General features: G+C 34.9%; 1 protein-coding gene across 1 annotated transcript in view; it reads right to left on the reverse strand.

Moving 5' to 3' along the window:
* PCDH15 (protocadherin related 15) overlaps window positions 1-20,861 on the reverse strand; it is a 965,496-nt gene that overhangs the window by 309,023 nt on the left and 635,612 nt on the right. Inside the window, exon 14 of the mRNA XM_064374141.1 lies at window positions 1,276-1,469. Coding sequence (XP_064230211.1) covers window positions 1,276-1,469 — 194 coding nt within the window. The remainder of the gene's footprint in view (window positions 1-1,275; window positions 1,470-20,861) is intronic.

The raw sequence follows: 20,861 nt of genomic DNA on the forward strand, positions 1-20,861 counted from the left end.
AGCTATAATAGTAAGACCAATCATTATATCATCAACTCAAAAAGAAAAGTCATTACTGTTCTCATATATGATAGCTATTTATTTGATCTGACAAAAGTATTATTTTTAAAAGTCAATAAAATAGAAATAGATGAGTATTTTCCTAACGTATTAATAGTTTTTAAAACCATAGACAAATGTAATGGGGAAACACTAAGGCAGTCTCATTCAAGTCACAAACAAGTAAGGTATTTTTATAGGAAGTATACTAGCAAATGAAAGTAAAGAAAGAAAATGGAGGCCAGGCATGGTGGCTGATGCCAGTAATCTCAGCACTTTGGGAGGCCAAAGCAGGAGGATCACTGGAGGCCAAAATATGTAAGAAAATATATAATACATGCAACATCTAAATTTGTGAGGAAAAGATGAACTATCCAGGGTTTTCTGTGGGGACCACAGAGTACTTGACTGGAAAAAAAACATGGCTATATTAATACCTCCTACTATATACCAGGATATATCCCAAATACAACAAAGATTTTAATATGCAATATGAATCCACATAAACACGACTAGAAAATGTAGAATAACTGTAATCTGGGCTTAACATGACAATATAAGAAATTGATATACTTGCACACATTCACATGCATATTCAATGTTATCTATTTCTCCACTGTCAGTAAAAGACACTAAAATTGTAAATTTTATCTAGAATTTACATGGAGAGAACCCCAGAAACTAGTAAAGTGAAGGAGTACATTACTATTTATTCATATTTTCTTGGAATGATGCTGAAAATCTGGAAATAATAAATAGCAAAAGGAATTTCTCAGGTAGGAGACCAGAAAGATGCAATTGTAATAGTAGGAAATATTTTAGCTTGCTCCGTGTGTGTGTGTGTGTGTGTGTGTGTGTGTGTGTGCTTGTGTGTATATACGTATATAATTTTATGTAACTAATAATCATTTATGCACTCAGAAATAACTTTGAAATCCTAAGACATTACATGCCACTGACACATCTATTAATTTCTTGGAAGAAAAGAGCCTTTCTTTCTCTGTCTGCAGCCTTACTTTTCCATAAGAATTTGGAAATAGGCCTCTGAGATTGTCTTTTTCCCACTATTTAACCAAATCAAAATATGCCTGTAGTTCCTGAGAATCTGGTCTCTCCGATTTTCTGATCTAATTTAGATGTTTATAGGATAAAAGAATACTTGCTGCACTTCTTAAATTTAATTATAGGGTTAAACCGGCCCCATGAAAGGACTGCATTGGTTCTAATATAAATTACCTTCTCTCTGCAGGAGGAGCATTATCCGACGCTTGGACAGTGAGTGCATAAGTCCGCCCGACTATCATTTCCACCCCCGGAGCGATGGTGATAAGCCCTGTTGTTTTATTGATGATGAAGTCTCCCTGAGCTCCAACAAGGATTTCATATGTGATCTCCCCATTTGACCCTTCGTCTGCGTCGACTGCAGTGAGCTGGAATTGAAAATCACAACATAAATCCTCTTGGGACTCAACTTTTCACCACCATGCCATTTTTTCCCCCAACAAAAGGAGCTTGCTTTCAAAGAAATAAACACAAGTTTCCTTAACAAATATACTCTTTTTTTTTTTTTTTTAAATCGAGGCTACTGTGTCCCGTTACAATACTGAAGCCATCACAAGAATAAGGATGTTTTTTCTTTCTTCATGAGAGTGATAAGAAATGAACTTTTAGATCTTGAAGGCTTATCTTTAACTAATAAAGAGAAAAAGTGGAAAGCCCTAACAGAAAATCTAATATCCCTATAGGAAATTTAATTTTTTTTCTGTCTTACCTTGTGTTCTTAACACATAAACTCATATTAAAACAGATTGAACTTGGAAAAAAATGAAGTAGGCATAGTGTGCCTTTGTTACTCCCACCCTTCCTTTTACTCTCATTTTTCCTTTCATAATGTTCTCTTCCTTGTCTGCCAGAGACTCTCTTGTCTTTGTGTCCCTTGTGTTTACAACTGCTCTAGGAAAGATTAACTTGCACCCCCTGATTTACAAAGGACTGGTAAGTCATAGAGTATTAGTAATTCATCAGTCAAACAAATGCATCCCTCATTGTAGAATATCAAGGGTAACATAGCCTGATAAATGTTTCTTTGAGGAAAAGAAATCTATTCAGGGACCTTGAAGTTAGGCATGTAAACCTCTGTACAGGTAACTTACATATATCTGTAATGATTTTGAAGCAACTAGTATCTAATAAAGACTTTATTTGGGTTACTGTATGTGAAAAGATAACAATAATTAACTTCATCAAGCAACACTAAAGCAACAGTGATTTAGTAAAGATGGCTCCTTGACTTGCTGATGAATATAAAGAGGAAAAAAGAATAAAGAGATTCTAGCAGGAAATCTTATAGTAAGCATTTTACATACATCAACAGTATTTTCTGTATTAATTATACAAAATGTGAAGAATGAAAGAAAGGTGGCCGCAATTTACACATGAAGGAATATAATTAAAAGTTTTCTGTGGAATAAAGAAAACACACATAATTGCAGTAAATAACCTGTAGAAATGTTTTATATACTTACATTTTCTTATATACTTATATTTTCAATACATTACTTCTAAACAGAAGTAGTTTTTATAGTTTTCAGACTTCTTTGAAAATGTGGTGAAGACAGTGGCATACCTTCCTTGATCAAATGTAACATGCTCATTAACCTTGAAACTTGAATTCAATTTCAGGAACACCATGTTAATTAATTTCCCATTCAAAAGTTCATGCCTAATATCCTCAATAAATGTAAACAAAGTACTTGAGACACTGCACTATGCTGAAGGGGTTATATTATGCATATTCTACTTTTTATTATATGTCATGTTTAGAGTGATAATGTTCACAGAAATAGCAGCAAAAAATAATTGAGAATGAAAAAGGAAATGGCATTAATGCAACTAAGTTCTGACACTGGGCATTTAGGGGTGGACAGATGTGGCTGCTGGAAGGAAAGGCATGTTATGACATGATTTTGGGACTTGTATAAGCCTGACAGACCTACTCCTAAAGGCAAAGGAGAAGAAAACTATTTGCAGAAACAGTCAAAATGAATGACACATATTTATAGAGAATTATTGAAGCTAGACAAACTAATTCTCTTTTGCATATGGATAAAATTAGAAAATAAGAGAATGGGGGTAGCAAAGGAGATATCAATTTTGATTATAGTTAAATCACTTAAAATGTCTCCAGAAATCTTAATTAAAATTTAGCTCAAATTAGATTCAATATTAACATTCTTCCTGGGACTTAAATTGGCTAAAAGAATTTAATGATAAATGGCAATGCCTCAAGTTAAGAAAAGGTGTTAAGGCATATGCTTCAGAGATGTCAGTATTATAGCTGGTCTTATTTAACATTTTCATAAATGATGTTGGAAGGGAGGATAAGCTAGATGATAATTACATTGAGGAAGGTACCCACCTGGGAGATGCTAGAAATACCAACTAGTAATGCAAAGCGCGGGAGGTAGAAATACGCCTAAATTGCAGAGCCAGTCAACCACAGTTGAGCTCAGGTATTCAAGGGACACAATTAGCTCTGCAGAAATTATTAGCAGGTAGAAAGTTTAACAAGTAGATAAAACATGGATTCTATGTTTAAGTTACCTAAATAACACTATTTTTCAGTCTTTTAGTACTAAATAATAAAATAATGGGTTATGAGTCAACATAATTTGTTTGCATATATGCTAACAAAGGTATTTTTAAGAAAGCAATGGGAGTCCATGATCAGAAAAGGAGCTAAGACACTGATTCTGAATATCCAAAACATAATAATGTCTTCCATGTAAGATCCTGAAAACTCAAGACTTAAAACAAACAAACAAAAAAAACCCTCAACAGTATTACACAGTAGATGTCCCCTTCTGAAGTCTATTAGAGGATGTTGAATGGAGCTGTAGATGCTAATTTTGGAGCTAAGCTATGGCAGGAATTTCATTCAATTATAGTTAATGACTCTGTGACTAGTAGATAGCATCTACGAGATGAAGATATATGAAGCTTTTTTTCTAATTTAGTGGAGAAATCTGCTGCCTCCCAAATGAAAAGGGCATTTATTTACGTGGAGAACCCAATGTTTTACTTACAAGTTTCAGATGAAAGTAAAAACAAATCTATGACTTAAAAGTGTTTATGGAAACATTGTGATATCTAAAAGGTAAGAAATACTGAGATATTAGTCTTTTATTTCTTTTCCATGATGTTTTACAGTTCTTTTCAGAACTTTAGCCCACGTTTCACAATTCCTTCCTCTTGGTATTTCAACATGTGCATATTCCAAATGTCCCTATCTTTATTAGTCTGTTTTCATGCTGCTAATAAAGACATACCCAAGACTGGGCAATTTACAAAGGAAAGAGGTTTATTAGAATTACAGTTGTACCTGGGTGGGGAAGCTTCACAACCATGGCAGAAGGTGAAAACCATGTCTCACATGGTGGCAGACAAGAGAAGGGAGCTTGTGCAGGGAATGTCCTGCTTTTAAAACCATCAGATCTTGTGAGACTTATTCACTATCAGGGGAACAAAACGGGAAAGACTTGCCCCATAACTCAGTTACCTCCTACTGGGTACCTCCCACAACAAGTGGGAATTCAACATGAGATTGATGGAAGAGGTGGCTTTCCATGGTCTTGAGCAGCTCTGCCACTTTGGCTTTGCAGGGTACAGCCTCCCTCCCAACTGCTTTCATGTGCTGGCACTGAGGGTCTGCAAATTTTGCAGGTGCACTGTAAAGCTGTTGGTCGATCTACCATTCTGGGGTCTGGAGGATGGTGGCACTCTTCTCACAGCTCCACTAGGCAGTGTCCCAGCAGGGACTCTGTGTGAGGGTCTGATCCCACATTTCCCTTCTGTACTGCGCTAGCAAAGGTTTTCCAGGAGGGCTCTACCCCTCAGCAAACTTTGGCCTGGGGATCCAGGTGTTTCCATACATCCTCTGAAATCTAGGCAGAGGTTCCCAAACCAGTTCTTGACTTCTGTGCACCTGCAGGCTCAGCACCACGTGGAAGTTGCCAAGGCTTCAAATATGCACCCTCTGAAGCCACAGCCCAAGCTCTGTGTTGGCCCATTTCAGCCATGACTGAAATGTCTAGGAAACAGGGCACCAAGTCTCTAGGCCGCACACAGAATGAGGATCTTGCCCCTAACCCACAAAACCATTTTTTCTTCCTAGGCCTCTGGGCCTGTGATGGGAGAGCTTGCTGTGAAGACCTCTGACAGGGCCTAGAGACATTTTCCCCATCGTCTTGGGAATTAACATTCAGCTCCTTGATACTTATGCAAATTTTTGCAGCTGGCTTTAATTTCTCCTCAGAAAATGGGATTTTCTTTTCTATCATTTTGTCAGGCTGAAAATGCTCTGCTTTTATGCTCTGCTTCTCTTATACAACTGAATGTCTTTAACAGCACCCATGTCACATCATGAATGCTTTGCTGCTTAGAAATTTATTCCACCAGATACGCTAAATCAATCTCTCTCAAGTTCAAAGTTCCACAGATTTCTAGAGCAGAAGCAAAATGCCACCAGTCTCTTTGCTGAAATGTAACAAGAGTCACCTTTGCTCCAGTTCCAAACAAGTTCCTCATCTTCCCTCTGAGACCACCTCAGACTGGACTTTATTGTCCATACTGCTATCAGCATTTTGGACAGAGCCATTCAACAAGGCTCTGGGAAGTTCCATATTTTCCCATATCTTCCAGTCTTTGAGCCCTCCAAGTTCCAGCCTCTTCCTGTTACCCAGTTCTAAAACTGCTTCAACATTTTCAAGTATCTTTTCAGCAGTGCCCCTCTCTATAGGTACCAATTTACTACACTAGTTCATTTCCACACAGCTCTTGTAGACATACCTGAGACTGGGCAATTTACAAAATAAAGAGATTTACTGGAATTACCATTTTATGTGACTGGGGAGGTCTCATGATCACGGCAGAAAATCAGAGGCATGTCTCACATGGTAGCAGACAATAGAGGAGAGCTTGTGTAGGGAAACTCTCATTTTAAAAACTATCAGATCTTCTGAGACATACTCACTATCATGAGAACAGCAAGAGAAAATCTTGTCCCCATGATTCAATTCCTCATACAAGATCCTTCCCACTATATGTGGGAATTCAAGATGAGATTTGGGTGGAGACACAGCCAAACCATATCACCGTCGATCCCCTACACTGTCCCAAAATAATCTGAGTTGCTCCTAATGTTTTCTTTCAAATTGTGGCTGCAGTTTACTACTCTCTTCAATTGTTCCTTCCTGGTTCTGAGAAAAAAATACAGCTTGATATAACAGGACAAATATAAAGAAGATTGAATTGCATATAAGCTGAATAAAAACAATCAAACTGGAGCCTCAAAAATGACACACAGAATTAAAGTCACAGTTGATATAAACCATATGCAAGACTATTACAAACTATAATACAATAGTATAAACATGTTATTTTATATGACTATATTTTTATTGTAAGTGAATTCTGGCTGATTTGATAAGGCATGAATGTGTTGATTATTTGATGTTTTTGCCTTTTGGGCATCTTGGTTCTTGCTTCCAGTAAAAGTCCCTTATTTTCCTTTGGGGAGCAATTAATTCTTTTCACAGTCCATGTTTGGATGGAGCTGACACTTAGCTACAGTGACAGGCATCTCATGCCTGGAAATTGTTTGGTAGAAAAAATTGGCAGTTTATTCAAGTAGGTATAGTCAAGGTGACTCCTATAACTACTGGAAGAGAGTGTTTTTTTTTCTTTCTTTCTTTCTTTAGGGGTAAACTGGTAAATTTATATCTGGTGTTTCTGCTAGTTTTCCTGTCTTCATTGGATGTACCTAAGATACACAGGAGAAGACATGTCAAGAAATAAGCAGAAAATATGACTGATGAAATGGTTTCTGGTAATGCCTGAAGCTAGATTTACCACTTTCTGATAGATCAAAAAAACTAAATTTTTAGAAAATGCTAATTTATTTTGAAGTTGTGTCTTTCACCCATAAGAACCCTAAATATTATAGAAAAATAGTTTAATGGTTAACTACTCTTATTTGCTTTTTGATTATTTTTCTAGGATTATAGTGCTTTGAGATCTTGGTAGGAGACAGCATAATCATTAATACAATAATGTAATATATAATTTTCATTACAATAGGCAAAGACATTGCTTTGAAAGTGGTATAGTTGCCCTTGTATAAAAATAATATCGAATTATTCAATAAGTAATAAAAATACGGATAAATTAACTACTAAATATTTCCCTCAAGAGAGGACAGACTCAATTTGAAGGAAATATTTAAATTAGCATGAGTGGTTTTTCCTTCTTCATAATTTCACGGATAGAGGATTCATCTTCACATAGATATTAGCAACCTCAGCATATATTTTTTTCTTTATTAAGATGAAAACTTTCACCTTTTCACTAAAAGGAAGCACTTTTGTAGCTTCTCTTTGATATATATGAATTTCCAGAATCACTATTCCTGTGCTTTGGGACCACTGTTACATAAAACAGGGGTACCACCACAGATAATCTAGCAACAGAGAAAGCTTCTAAGTGACTCATGGGCAGGGAGTATAGATGTCCTAGAGATGCTGGACAAAAGGATGATTCAAGTTCTCCAGATGATTCATGTCCCCCACACAGAGTAGGACACGTCATGATTTCATCACAATTGAATTTTATATATCTATATAATGAATTATATATATATACAAAATAAAATATATAAAATATTAACTTTTATATATAATCTTTTATATTTATAAAATATATATAGAGAGGATACCTCAAGATTTATATACAGATAACTGTATCCAGGTAATGAGATGAGTGTCTTCCTCAAGAAAGTAACCCTCAAACCTCCTAGAAATCAAGAAACTGAAACTCACCAGATAATTCTAACCAGACAATGAGACGCCAGACCTCTCATCCATCCATCATGACTCCAGTTTACCAACTACTCTTCCTCACTCTCCCCTAATATTTGTTTTTGCACATGTAGTTACATCTTTTCCATGCTATATAAACCCCTAATTTTAATAATATAGGTAGATGGAGTTGAGACTTTATCTCCTGTTCTCAGCTGCAGCACCTGATTAAAGTTTTCTTCTCTGGCAATATTTGTTGTCTCAGTGATTGACATTTTATGAAGAGAGCAGCAGGAGCTACACCAAACCCTTGATGTTTTGGTAACATAACGTATATGATGACATGTAAATTATAACTTAATAATGTTATCAAAAATTAGAAAGAAAATTTAATCCACACATCTGATCTTTTTAATCATCTTTATCCATTTTGTTTTTCTGTTACATTATAGAATGCCATTCAGGCTACTTATTCAAGTACTGTCTTATCATTTGACTTACTTTCTTTTTCCTGCCTTCTTACACAGTTTACAAAGTTTAGATCTTGACTATTTGTTTCTTTCTTTCTCTTTTAAACCACTGTATATTATTCCGCTTTCAGGGGCTCCACTATCAACTTCATGAACTCCATGCTACCTTTGTAAACCTACTCCTTCTTCCTATGAATGGACAGATGTGAAAGCTCTGGAAAGCAAAGAAAAGCCAGACCCATATATGAACAGTAGAATTTAATTAGCAAATCCCACCACGAGAGGCTGTTTGTGTTAATAAAAGTAATACATAGAAGACAAGGTGAAACTGTGGAATATGGAATGGTGAGCACACAAATAAGTATTTCAAGATAAGATACCTTCATATTTTTCTCTGAGAGAATATTTCATAGCAAGAGTATAATCTTCTTAGTGGCTCCTTTCAGATGTGGTTATGAGAAATGGCCAATGCTGGAGAATTGCACAGATTTGGCACAAATCAAAGTACAAGTTATACTTGAGAACTTTACTGGGATCATTTGGGGTTAATGTCTCCTTATGACACACCAGAATATTGGATAGGATTGTATCACTTGGGCATTTTTTTGTTGGTTATATTTATCCTAATTTTACTTTTGAAGCCTTGAGATCCATATCTTACGCATGTGTAGATATGTGTAAAAATGACATCACTTAAGGCATTCTTGCTGATTTCCTAGTATGCCAGTCTCTTTTTCTTTTTTGCCTCACCAGAGGTGGTTAAGAGGGGGGACAGAATATAAATAAATGTTTATGGAGTCAGAATTGTAAACAAGAAAGCGAAGAGCGACATTACATGGTGACCCTATGTCACTGATGATTTTTTCCTAGAAATTCCCAAGGGAAATTATAAGGATCCTTTTGCATACTCAGGTTGAAATTCACCTAGAAGTATAATATGCCTAATCTACAAGCTTCTGGGAGAAATAATACTTCTGTATGCACACAATATTCTTTAATCCATACATACTTATATATATTGGTACAATTAGAGGCAGATCTTAGTCTGTTTTCACACTGCTATAAAGAACTATATCAGACTGCATAATTTATGAAGAAAAGAGGTTTAACTGACCCACAGTTCCACAGGCTTAACAGGAAATATGACCGGGAGGCCGGAGGAACTTTACAATCATGACAGAATACAAAGGAGAAGGAAGCACCTTCTTCACATGCATCACAAGAGAAGGCGGGGGGGGGGGGGAGAAAGAGAGAGAGAGAGAGAGAGAGAGAGAGCGCGAGAGCGAGCAAAAGGAGAAGTGCCATACACTCTTAAACCATCAGATCTCATGAGAGGTCATTCACCATCATGAGAACGGCATGGGAGAAATTTGCCTCCACGATCCAATCACCTCCCACCAGGCTCCTACTCCAATACTAAGGATCACAACTCAATGTGATATTTGAGTGGGGACACAGAGCCAAACCATATCCGGGGACAATCCTTGAGTCACCTTAATCCACACTGGACATAAAGAACTAAGGCGGATTTGAAGTTCAATAAATGAGTTAGTTAACTGAATCAAGTAGAGATGGCTTTTAGGCAAACATATTAACCTAAATAAGCAAAGTAAGGAATTTTCTTTTTCAGTAACTTGGCATTATTCAGGAATGATTACTGAGTAATCAATGATTACTGAAAAAATAATGATAATAAATTCTGATGTAGTTAAAGGGTTGTAGTTGGCTATACTACAGGATCAAGTCAAGAGGGACATATCTCTGGGAACTATGTCCAATCTGTACCAAGATGTCATTTGTAAGTACGGGCATTTCTAATCTTCTCTCACAGTCGTATTTTCATGAAGTAGGAAACAATCTTACCTTCTCCATGGTACCTTTGGTGAGGTTTGGACACACTAAGAATGAGTAATGCATTGCTTCATAAAACAAAACTGACTGGTGTGCTATAATCCCATGCAGAAGCTTTTTTGCTAGTGAAACTTTATACCTAGGGGATGGTTTGTGGTTATGCTAAAAGACCAGATGCAGAATTGTCTGAAAAAGAGTATCTAATGACTACCCTGGTAATGTAAAATGTACGGTATGTAGACAAAATCTGTTTTTGCCAGGAAAGTTGAGAAAATAATATGGTGATATTAAAATGTGCTGTGTTAACTATTTCATCTCTCTGCCTCAGCTCTGTCATGTAATAAGGGATTTTTAAATTCATTTATGTAGTTAGATAAAAATGAAATTTGAGTGCATGTTGATCTCTAGGACAGAAATATTATTTGGACAGGCAACATAAAACTTACAAGTTAGGTAATAACTATGTAGAAATGAAAGATTTACCAGAGAAGGAATTGAATTTACTTGTGTAAACTTATATACGCAGTTGAATGTCTCTATCAACACTTATAAAAAGGTAGAAGTAGTAAAGTAGAAAAATAGTCTTTTAAATGTTAAATATCAGAAAATTTAGGAAAATCTATGGTTGTTAATTTGCTTTGTAGAGGGAATTCCATTTTCTTACTCTATGAAATATACACTGGTGATAGCCAGTATTTTAATGTCTATTTGTAATGCACTAGATATTATAGAAGTTAGTGTAATAAAAAAATGTTTTAAGTTCCTCAGAAATATGTAGCAAGTGGGTGACACATACTGAGTGCAGATAACTTTGAAGACATAAGCTATTATATCTAAAGGTGGTAAGACTTCTACTATGCTATTGCCATAAAAGCTATATTGTTGCTTGTCTGTTATCCTTACTAAAGCTAAATGAACTTGGAGCTGTGTGAGGTCAATTGGGTCTCTCCAGGTTGGCAGTCAGTCTGAACCCAAGACTGCTGCTCATTAAATTATCACTGGACATTCACTATTCAGTGTGATTTCTGATGGGAAAATGATATAATGGGTTTGTTTTTATGTTTGTTGATTACTTCATGTGTCAATAAAATTCAGGAAGTTCTTCAATAACCTACTGGTCAAGCAAATTGGGCATTACTAATGTATTTATTTTCAGATTTATTCTCTCTGGCCTTAATGTAAACTAGTGATGCTTTAAAGCTAAAAAGCATAACAGGTTCCCAGTTTTCCCCCTTCTCTTCAGCATATCCTAGAATGATCCAAGATGATGAGCACTTCAATAGAGTAGGTGGTTGGCAAATGTATCACTTTGGGTGTATAAATTGGTATAAGATATTTACACCATTAATAATAACATCATTATTAAATATTTCTATGAACCAATGATTTTCCTGAAGATGAATCTCTCTGATCTATGCATTTTTTCTTTCCAATGAAAAGCCAGAATAAAACAACAAGAAGACAGCTTTAAAGCATTTCTTTTCACTGCATGATTATTTAAAGGGCTTGTTTCTTTCCTGCAGCAACTTCACGATCCTTTTTTAAAGGTTCATTGGTTCTAATTACTCAAACTCTGAGACTGGAAACTGGAACCTTAAGTGCTCTAATGCTATCAAATTCTCTCATGCTCAACTTATACTCTCAAAAAAAGATTTCCTCAGAGTTGGCTTCCATCAATTTCCATCTCATTAGCTTTAACCCAACAATTTAAGGACCCAGTCTTTCATACTTCTTCAAGAAATCTCATATTGTATACAATGCCAAACCTAAACTACTCTGCTATGCAAGGTAACCCTCTGAAATTAATTTATAAATAAGCTGATTCATTTATTCAGACCTTAATTTGTACCAGATGATGGACTCTGAAAAAATGAAGAGTAAAAGAAACAGAAAGAATAACTTTTGTGAAACAGAAGGGTCTCTAGGAAAGGAGATAAGAAAGCGAGATATCTTAAATAGAAGTGATATTATAGAAACACAAAAATACATTACAAAAGTACAGAAAAGCCTGTCATGACAGAGGGGCTGGAAGAATAAACCACCATATATTTGACTTAGTAAAAACAAAGCAAATCGTTTAGCATTCAGTTCCTCTTCTCTCCAATGGCAGTCAAATTGATATCTTTAATGCCTCATGAAATTTCCATGCCTTTGGCCATATCATTTCATCTCCAACATCATATCATCTTCATCTGCCTGTCAGAGTAATAGACACCTTGACAGGTTTGCAAAGCTCTAACAGATCATCATCCCCACTCACTTTTGATGAACTCTCAATAGTGCTCTTAGTCTTTCTCACCAAATTTAACAATTCAATAACTGTGATGTTTTCTGATTATTTTACTGTAAAAAAGGATTATTTCTTGCAAAATATAGTAAACTCTTTAAGGATTAGGGCTGTGTCTTATTCATTTTATGTATTTTTAGAGCACTTAGTTTACTATAAAGCACATAAAAATCGGTGTGGATTAAATTATAATCTAGCCAAGAAAGTAAAATAACATGTAACATACATATATTAGGACTTGCACAATAGCACTTTTTTTGTTTGTTTGTTTCCTTTGTGAAATAGATGAGCAAGTTTACTAGGGTTTTAAGAAATCTCTACTGCTCTATTTAAATGTTACTTTTTTCCCCTAAGAGCTGTATATGAAATATCTCAATATCCAACTATTTTTATTTTACTCAGAGGACTATGCTAGAACATTGTAACAAAATTTACTACAAGAGAAAGCTGAAAAGAAAGTGAGCCTTTTTTTGGGGGGGAAATAATGGGTGAATAAAAGCTAAAATTGATCAAAGAAATGTTTTATTTATCTCATTATAGGACATATAAAAAAGAAAATGATATAAAATATATTGGACATTTTGCTTCTTCTAGGGCACTGTCAAATTTCAAGATAAATATCTAGTAAACCAGCAACATATAAAACCATAATAATGAGAGTGAATACTGTCAAAATTAAAAATGCACAACTTACATGATTGTCAAAATCATCACATACAAATAAACAAAAGCTGCATAAAAATGCAAGCACCTAAGCATTAATTATTGAAATCGGACCATGAAATTGGACAACTTTCACCAAGACAACCAAAAAGCATGATAGATAAATATAAAAGTAAATAATTTAATTATTTACAAATAAGTTTTCTTTAAAGCTGTACTGTTAAATATATAAAGGAAAGGGGATAATGTCTGAAAAATAATATAAAATCTAATATTCTTTTTACAGTTATACAAATTCAAAATGCAGGGATTTGTGATTATTATAATGCTATCATTAGTATTTTCTCCAAATTTATCAAATGGAAAAGCTCAGTCTAGACTACATAATGCTTAAGGTTTTAAGAGATACTTAAATATGTGCTAAACACTAAATAATGTTTAATTTGATGATATAAGTCATATTTGTCATGTATTATCAAACCAAAATATAATATGCCTTTCTTCACTAGTTGTCTACTAATTACTTAAGGTCATAAACTATATGTTGATAGTTTCTTTATTTCTTATGATCATGCCCAATACTTTAAACGCACCTCACAATAAATGATTTTCAAATACATGTGTTATTTAACTTTGCCTTTTTAAAAGCATATATGATTGACTTATGTTTTCAGTCAATTTAGTATTTCAGGAGTCTTTTTGAAATGATTCTTCTGAATAATCAAGTTGGGAAGTACTGTGTTCTAGAGATACTAATATAACTGCAGTTTAAAATATTTTACTTTAAAAAAATTTTTAAATGAATTAATCTCAAATATAAGTAATTTCCCATGACTCATGAAGACATTCCCAACACATATTTTACCTACATCTATTAGTTCTTTTTATTCATTATTTCATTTAACAAATATTTATTAAAGGCCAGTGTGATGGGACTGTGTAAGATGTTAGGCATACAGTAGTGACAGAAGAAGAAGAAAAGTAGGCAAAAAAATTGACAATAATTTTGCTCCATTTGAGCCTATAATTAAGTGAGGGAAACAGATAGTTTAATAGTATAATTATGAATTTTCAAATGTGCTGTGAAGGAGAAATCAGGATGCTCCAAGATAATAAAGGGGTAACACTGAGAAGAGGAAATCATGGAAGGCTTCTTTGAGGAAGTGACATTTAAATTAAGACCTAAAAGATGAAAAGCGAATGAATAAAAGTTATCTTACCACAGTGGGAGCATCATAACAAGTAAGAGACAGGTAAAATACTAAGTGAAGAAATTAAACACTAATCCAGTAATAGGATACAGATTATGTGCTTTATTTTTATAGTAGTAGAAAATCATTGAAGGGATCAAGCATGCTAATTATTTGATATGATTTCAAATTTAAAATACCTCCCTGGCTTATGAATGAAGAAGAGGGAGAGAGGAGACAAAAATAATAAAGAAGAAAATTTCACGGGTTTAGGTGAAAGTTGATAGCGGCAGTGAAAGAAAAAGAGGTAGATGTACTAAAGAAGTATATGAGGAAAAACTGATAGCAGTTGGCAATAGATGGGAGGTAAGAGTCAATGAGAATGTGTAAAGAATATCTCTTTAGCCGGGCGCAGTAGCTCAGGCCCATAATCCCAGTACTTTGTGAGGCTGAGGTGGGCGGATCACCTGAGGTTGGGAGTTTGAGACTAACATGAAGAAACCCCATCTCTACTAAAAAAAAAAAAAAAAAAAAAAAAAAATGAGCAGGGTATGGTGGCTCAGGTCTGTAATCCCAGCTACTCAGGAGGCTGAAGCAGGAAAATCGCTTAAACCTGGGAGGTGGAGGTTGTGGTAAGTCAAGATAGTGCCACTGCACTCCAGGCTGGGAAACAAGAGTGAAACTCTGTAATAAAAATAATAATTAAAAAAAGAATAACTCTTTCTCCAACTTGAGCAACCAAATGGAAGGTGCTGCTTTTGTTGCTATTGTTATTTTCTTTCTTTTCTTTTCTTTTCCCTTCCTTCCCTTCCTCCCTTCCCTCCCCTCCTCCCTTCTTTACTTTCTTTCTTTTCCTCTCCCTCTTCTTTCCCTCTTTCCTTCCTTCCTTTCTCTTTCTCTCTCTTTCCTTCTTCCTTCCTTCCTTCCTTCCTCCTTCCTTCCTTTTCTTTCTTTCTCTTTTTTTCTTTTCTTTCTTTCTTTTCTCTTTTTGAAACAGAGCCTTGCTCTGTCACCCAGCCTGCAGTGCAATGGCATGATCTTGGCTCACTGAAACCTCTACCTCCTGAATTCAAGCAATTCTCCCACCTCAGCCTCCCAAAGTGTTGCTATTTTCCTAGATGGAGAATATTATCCATTTGAAAAAAATCCAGATCATATAACCAAACTTTAATTAAAGTCCTCAGCATGAATGAATAACCTATATGAGTTTAGAATTACAAGTTATTGTACATATTTCAATTCTAATGCAAATAGATTTAGCCAAGAAAAGAATATATACAGTAGTCAAAACAGCATGCTAATAGTACCAAAACAGAGATACAGACCAATGGAACAGAACAGAGGCCTCAGAGGCAATGCCACACATCTACAACCATCTGATCTTTGACAAACCTAACAAAAAACAAACAATGGGGAAAGGATTCTCTGTTTAATAAATAGTATTAGGAACACTGGCTAACCATGTGTGGAAAGCAGAAACTGGACCCCTTCATTACATCTTAACATTAAAATTAACTCCAGATGGATTAAAGACTTAAACATAAGATCTAACACCATAAAAACCCTAGAAGAAAACCTAGGCAAAACCATTCAGGACATAGGTGTAGGCAAGGACTTCATGACCAAAACACCAAAAGCATTGGCAACAAAAGCCAAAATAGACAAAAGGGATCTAACTAAACTCCAGAGCTTCTGTACAGCAAAAGAAACAATCATTAGAGTGAACCAGCAACCAAAAATGGGAAAAAACTTTGCAATCTACCCATCTGACAAAAAGCTAATATCCAGAATCTACAAAGTACTGAAACAAATTTACAAGAAAAAAACAAACAAACCCATTCAAAAGTGGGTGAAGAACATGAACAGATACTGTACAAAAGAAGACATTATGAGGCCAACAAGCATATGAAAAAATGCTCATCATCACTGGTCATTAGAGAAATGCAAATCAAAACCACATTGATTCCATTTCACACCAGTTAAAATGGCGACAACAGATGCTGGAGAGGATGTGGAGAAATAGGAACACTTTTACACTGTTGGTGGGAGTGTAAATTAGTTCAACCATTGTGGAAGACAGTGTGACAATTCCTCAAGGACCTAGAAATAGAAATTCCATTTGACCCAGCAATCCCATTACTGGGTATATATGCAAAGGATTATAAATCGATCTATTATAAAGACACAGGCACACGTTATGTTCATTGCAGCACTGTTTACGATAGCAAAGACCTGGAACCAACCCAAATGCCCATCGATGATACACTGGACAAGGAAAATGTGGCACATATACACCATGGAATACTATGCAGCCATAAAAAACGGTGAGTTTGAGTCCTTTGTAGGGACATGGATGAATCTGGAAACCATCGTTCTCAGCAAACTAACACAAGAACAGAAAATCAAACACCACATGTTCTCAGAAGTGAGTGTTGAACAATGAGAACATATGGGCACAGGGAGGGGAGCATCACACACTATAGGGGAATAGGAGAGGAACAGTCGGGGGTAGGGAGGTTGGGAGGGATAAGATGGGGAGAAATGTCGGATATAGGTGAAGAGGGGATGGAGGTAGCAAACCACATGCAACAATCCTGCATTATCTGCACATGTACCTCAGAATCTAAAGTGCAATAATATATACATATATATATAAATAAGAAAATATTTTCTCAAATTTATCATTGTTGATATGATTCTGATTAAAATATTTGTATTTCCAAAAAAAAGAATGGTTTTTAGAAAAAATAAAATGCTTCAAATATCAAAAATAAATTAAAATTGTGTACTAATATAAAAATAGGTCTACATTTTTGTAAGCTTTTCTTATCAAGTCTTTATCTGGTATTTGGTGAAATACTGAACTGCATCAAGACCTTAAGTAAAAATAACCCTCAAACTTTAATCATGACATCATACACACAAAGAAAAGAAGACAAAATCATTATTTAAAATAAATTGTCGTCTACTGTCTTACCACCCTGAACACTCCCAATCTTGTGTGAAATAAATTGTCAAGAGACATTAAAATACTCTATAGTTTTATCTTAAACTTAAATATTTGATATTATAAAAGCAGAATTTAATATGTAATTTTATATGTTACATACATGTGTCTTCCACAGAGTACTAAATAACTCACATGACACACAGCGATATACACAGATAAGGTAGCAACAAATATTAATAATCAGTGCTTTACCTAATTAATGAGAATGATACAATAATAATAGCAGGTTACCTCATATCCAGTATTTGCTAAGTATACATGTGATAGTAGTTTATATAATTAGTTTAATAATCACAACACTCTCATGAGGTTGGTACTATTATTATCACCATTTTAAAGATTATCAAACTGAGGTACAGAAGGTTATATCATGTAATAGTACAAAGTGGCAGAAAGGTATTGAACTAGGTAGCCTGGTTCCCAATTATATCGCCTTTAAGTTGGATTCAACTTCATCTCTGTCATTTAAAACCTTTGTTAGTTTGGAATAATCATGCATCATTTTATTAACTCACATTTTTCTATAAAATTAGGCTATGAAAATAATTATGTTGAAAAATTTTTTAATAGTCAATGACCTATGATATAGCATAACTAAGAAATTAAAATATTTCCAATTTAAGAACAGGAAGGGGTAGCTTGCCTGAAGCTGTTAAGTTAGAGATTATCTTGGGAAACATCTATGTGAGATGATACTTAGTGTGTGATAGAATTCTTAAGCCAAATTGAGCATATTTCTAGAATGAGGCTTTTTCTAAACTGATTGATGGTACAGTAGTTGAGGGAATTAAATTCTATGGATATTAACTTAATCCCCACTGTGTGTAACTCATTATGCTGACCACTGGTGGCTAGATCATTAAAAGTTTTTGTCTTAAAGGAATATACAGGTCAAAAGGGGAAACAGACATGTAAAAGCTAACCTGAATGCAAGACACAATAAAACATGTGGGAGACAAAAATGATAGCTGGTGTGTGGAAGCAATTAATTCTGACTTTCTAAGAAAATAAAGGCTTTATTAAAGAGGTAAAAATTATACTGTGTGTTAAAGTGTTTTTTTTTTGTTTTTTTTTTTTTTTTTTTTTTTTTTTAAGATACAACTTGGGTCAAACCTTCAACCTGAGAGAGTTCTCAATAGTTATGGATGGGAAGAATATTCCATATTAAAAACAAGTAAAACAAAACCCTACATATTCTCAAGGCCAATAACATGAAGGGATACAGCAGAAGATGAAACAAATATATTTAAGAGTATTACACAGATATCCTTGATTGCATGCGTGGAGCTTTGTTCCTTCCACTGGTAGGTGTTGGAGGTGAGTGAGGATTGGTTCTGACTGAGTGTCAGAACAGTGTGGTAGGAAATCTGGAGATATAGCCAGATTGCTCAAAATAGTCTACTGTAGTAGCCTAAATTATGGCAGCACATAAGCACGGAAAAGGAACTGCTGATGGAAATAGGAATGCAAACTGGCACAACCACTTTAGAAGACAGCTTCTCAGTTTGTAACAAAGATACCCGTATTCATTCTATATGATCCAACAATGCCACTCCTTGATATTTACAAAAGGAGTTGAAAATTTATGTCCACGCAAAAAACTTCACATGGATGATCGTAACAGCTTTATTAATAATGGCCAAAATTTGAAAGCAAACAAAATATTCTTTCATGGAAGAATGAATAAACAAACTGCAGTACATCTAGACAATGGAATATTACACAGCACCAAAAAGAGATGGGCTATTAAGTCATGAAAAGACATGAAGGAACTTTAAATATGTATTACTAAGTGAAATAAGCCAGTCTGACAAGGCTACATACCATATGATTCTAAATGTATGTTATTCTGGAAAAGGCAAAACGATAGAGACCACAGAAAGATCAATGATTGTCAGCGGAAGGAAGGAAGGAAGCAAGCAGGAGGGAAGCATAGGCAGAGCACAGGATTTTTAGAGCAGTGAAACTCCTCTGTGTGGTACTATAACTGTGAATATATGTCAATATACATTAGTACAAAACCATAAAAAGAAACACCAAGAGTGAATCCTAATGTAAATTACATACTTTGGATGATAACAATGTGTGAATCTAAGTTCACTAATTGTAACAAATGTATCACTTTGGTATGGGGTGTTAATGGGGCAGGTATGTGTGTGTGGGGACAGGGAGTATATGGGAAGTCACTGTATCTTCCTCTCAATTTTGCTATGTACCCAAAACTGCTAAAAAAAAATCTTTAACAAAAAAGAGGAAATGATGATCTGCAAATACATTTTTAAAATAGAAATTGCCTACACTGAACAATAATTTGGATGTTTGCAGGTAAAGCAGAGGGAAAACAAACAAGACTGCAAGGTACCTACCCTGCTGCTGTGGAACCTAAAGATTCATGGTGTGCTTCACAATATAGCTGCCTCCAACAGGACTAGATGCATGTTTTCAAGTGTGTGTGTTTGTTTATTAAAAGAAAGATAATGGATTGATTAATGTATTTTGGGATATGTCCAATTTGAAGTGCTTGTATAAGACCCACTTTGTCATGTTCAGCTGATATCCGGGAGGCCAGCTTGATGCTTCAGAAGGTGGTCATCATAGGGCATTTAACTCTGGGAGACAAGAATATACAGAGATGATGACTGAAAACTTGAGAATAGAAGAAAAAGAAGAACATATAGGTATTTGAAGAATGTTAATTTTTAAAGGGTGATAATTGAACAAGGAGTCAGCAACATCTCTCAGCCAACAGAAGTAGGATGGGAACCAGAAGGTTTTCATAAAAGAGTATTGTTGAAAGCTTCACTAAGATTAAGGACTTTTAAGTTTGACATGTAGAAACAGACTAAGGGCTATATAATTTTATATGATTTTAGTGGTGTGATGTGAGTGAAACCCAGATTATATTATAGACAAGATAGATAAATACAAATATAAAGATATATATAGATGAATATATGCAGGCACTTAGATGGATACATTTTTGTCAACAAGGAAAATAATCAGAGTAGGATAGCAGCATGAAGAATTATATCTGGGATTGGCAATTAGACCACAACCTGCGGATGTTAAGAATGTTAATTAGGCAAAAGGAAGGAATCAGTCAGTGGAGAGAAAAAGATTATTGCAGTGAAAGAAATGGAGTAATTGGTGGAGCACATAAATTGGAAGGAGTGGACTCTAAGGCAGGAAAGAGGAATAAGAAGCATCGCAGAAGGGAAGGAGAATTAAAAACCACAAGAAAAATGGAAAGGGGTGAGGATCACAGGACTCAACTCAATATAGGACTCCATCTTAAAGACTTAAGAAGTACAATGATTCAGTGGTTCTTTTAAAATACTGTTGTGGTTTAAAGCTGTAATTCTCAAAATTGGCTGTATATTAAAACTGTTGCATTTTCTTAAATAAAATCTAAGTTCCTCTGTTGTGGGTGGCCAGATCGTTTAATAAAAATATCTTAGAATGAAGTGCTGGTATTAATATTTTAAAAGTTCCTCAGGC

This window comes from Aotus nancymaae, unplaced genomic scaffold (genome assembly GCF_030222135.1).
Source record: "Aotus nancymaae isolate 86718 unplaced genomic scaffold, 86718_ANA_hifiasm-v0.15.2.pri h1tg000010l, whole genome shotgun sequence".
In the NCBI taxonomy this organism is placed as follows: Eukaryota; Metazoa; Chordata; class Mammalia; order Primates; family Aotidae; genus Aotus; species Aotus nancymaae.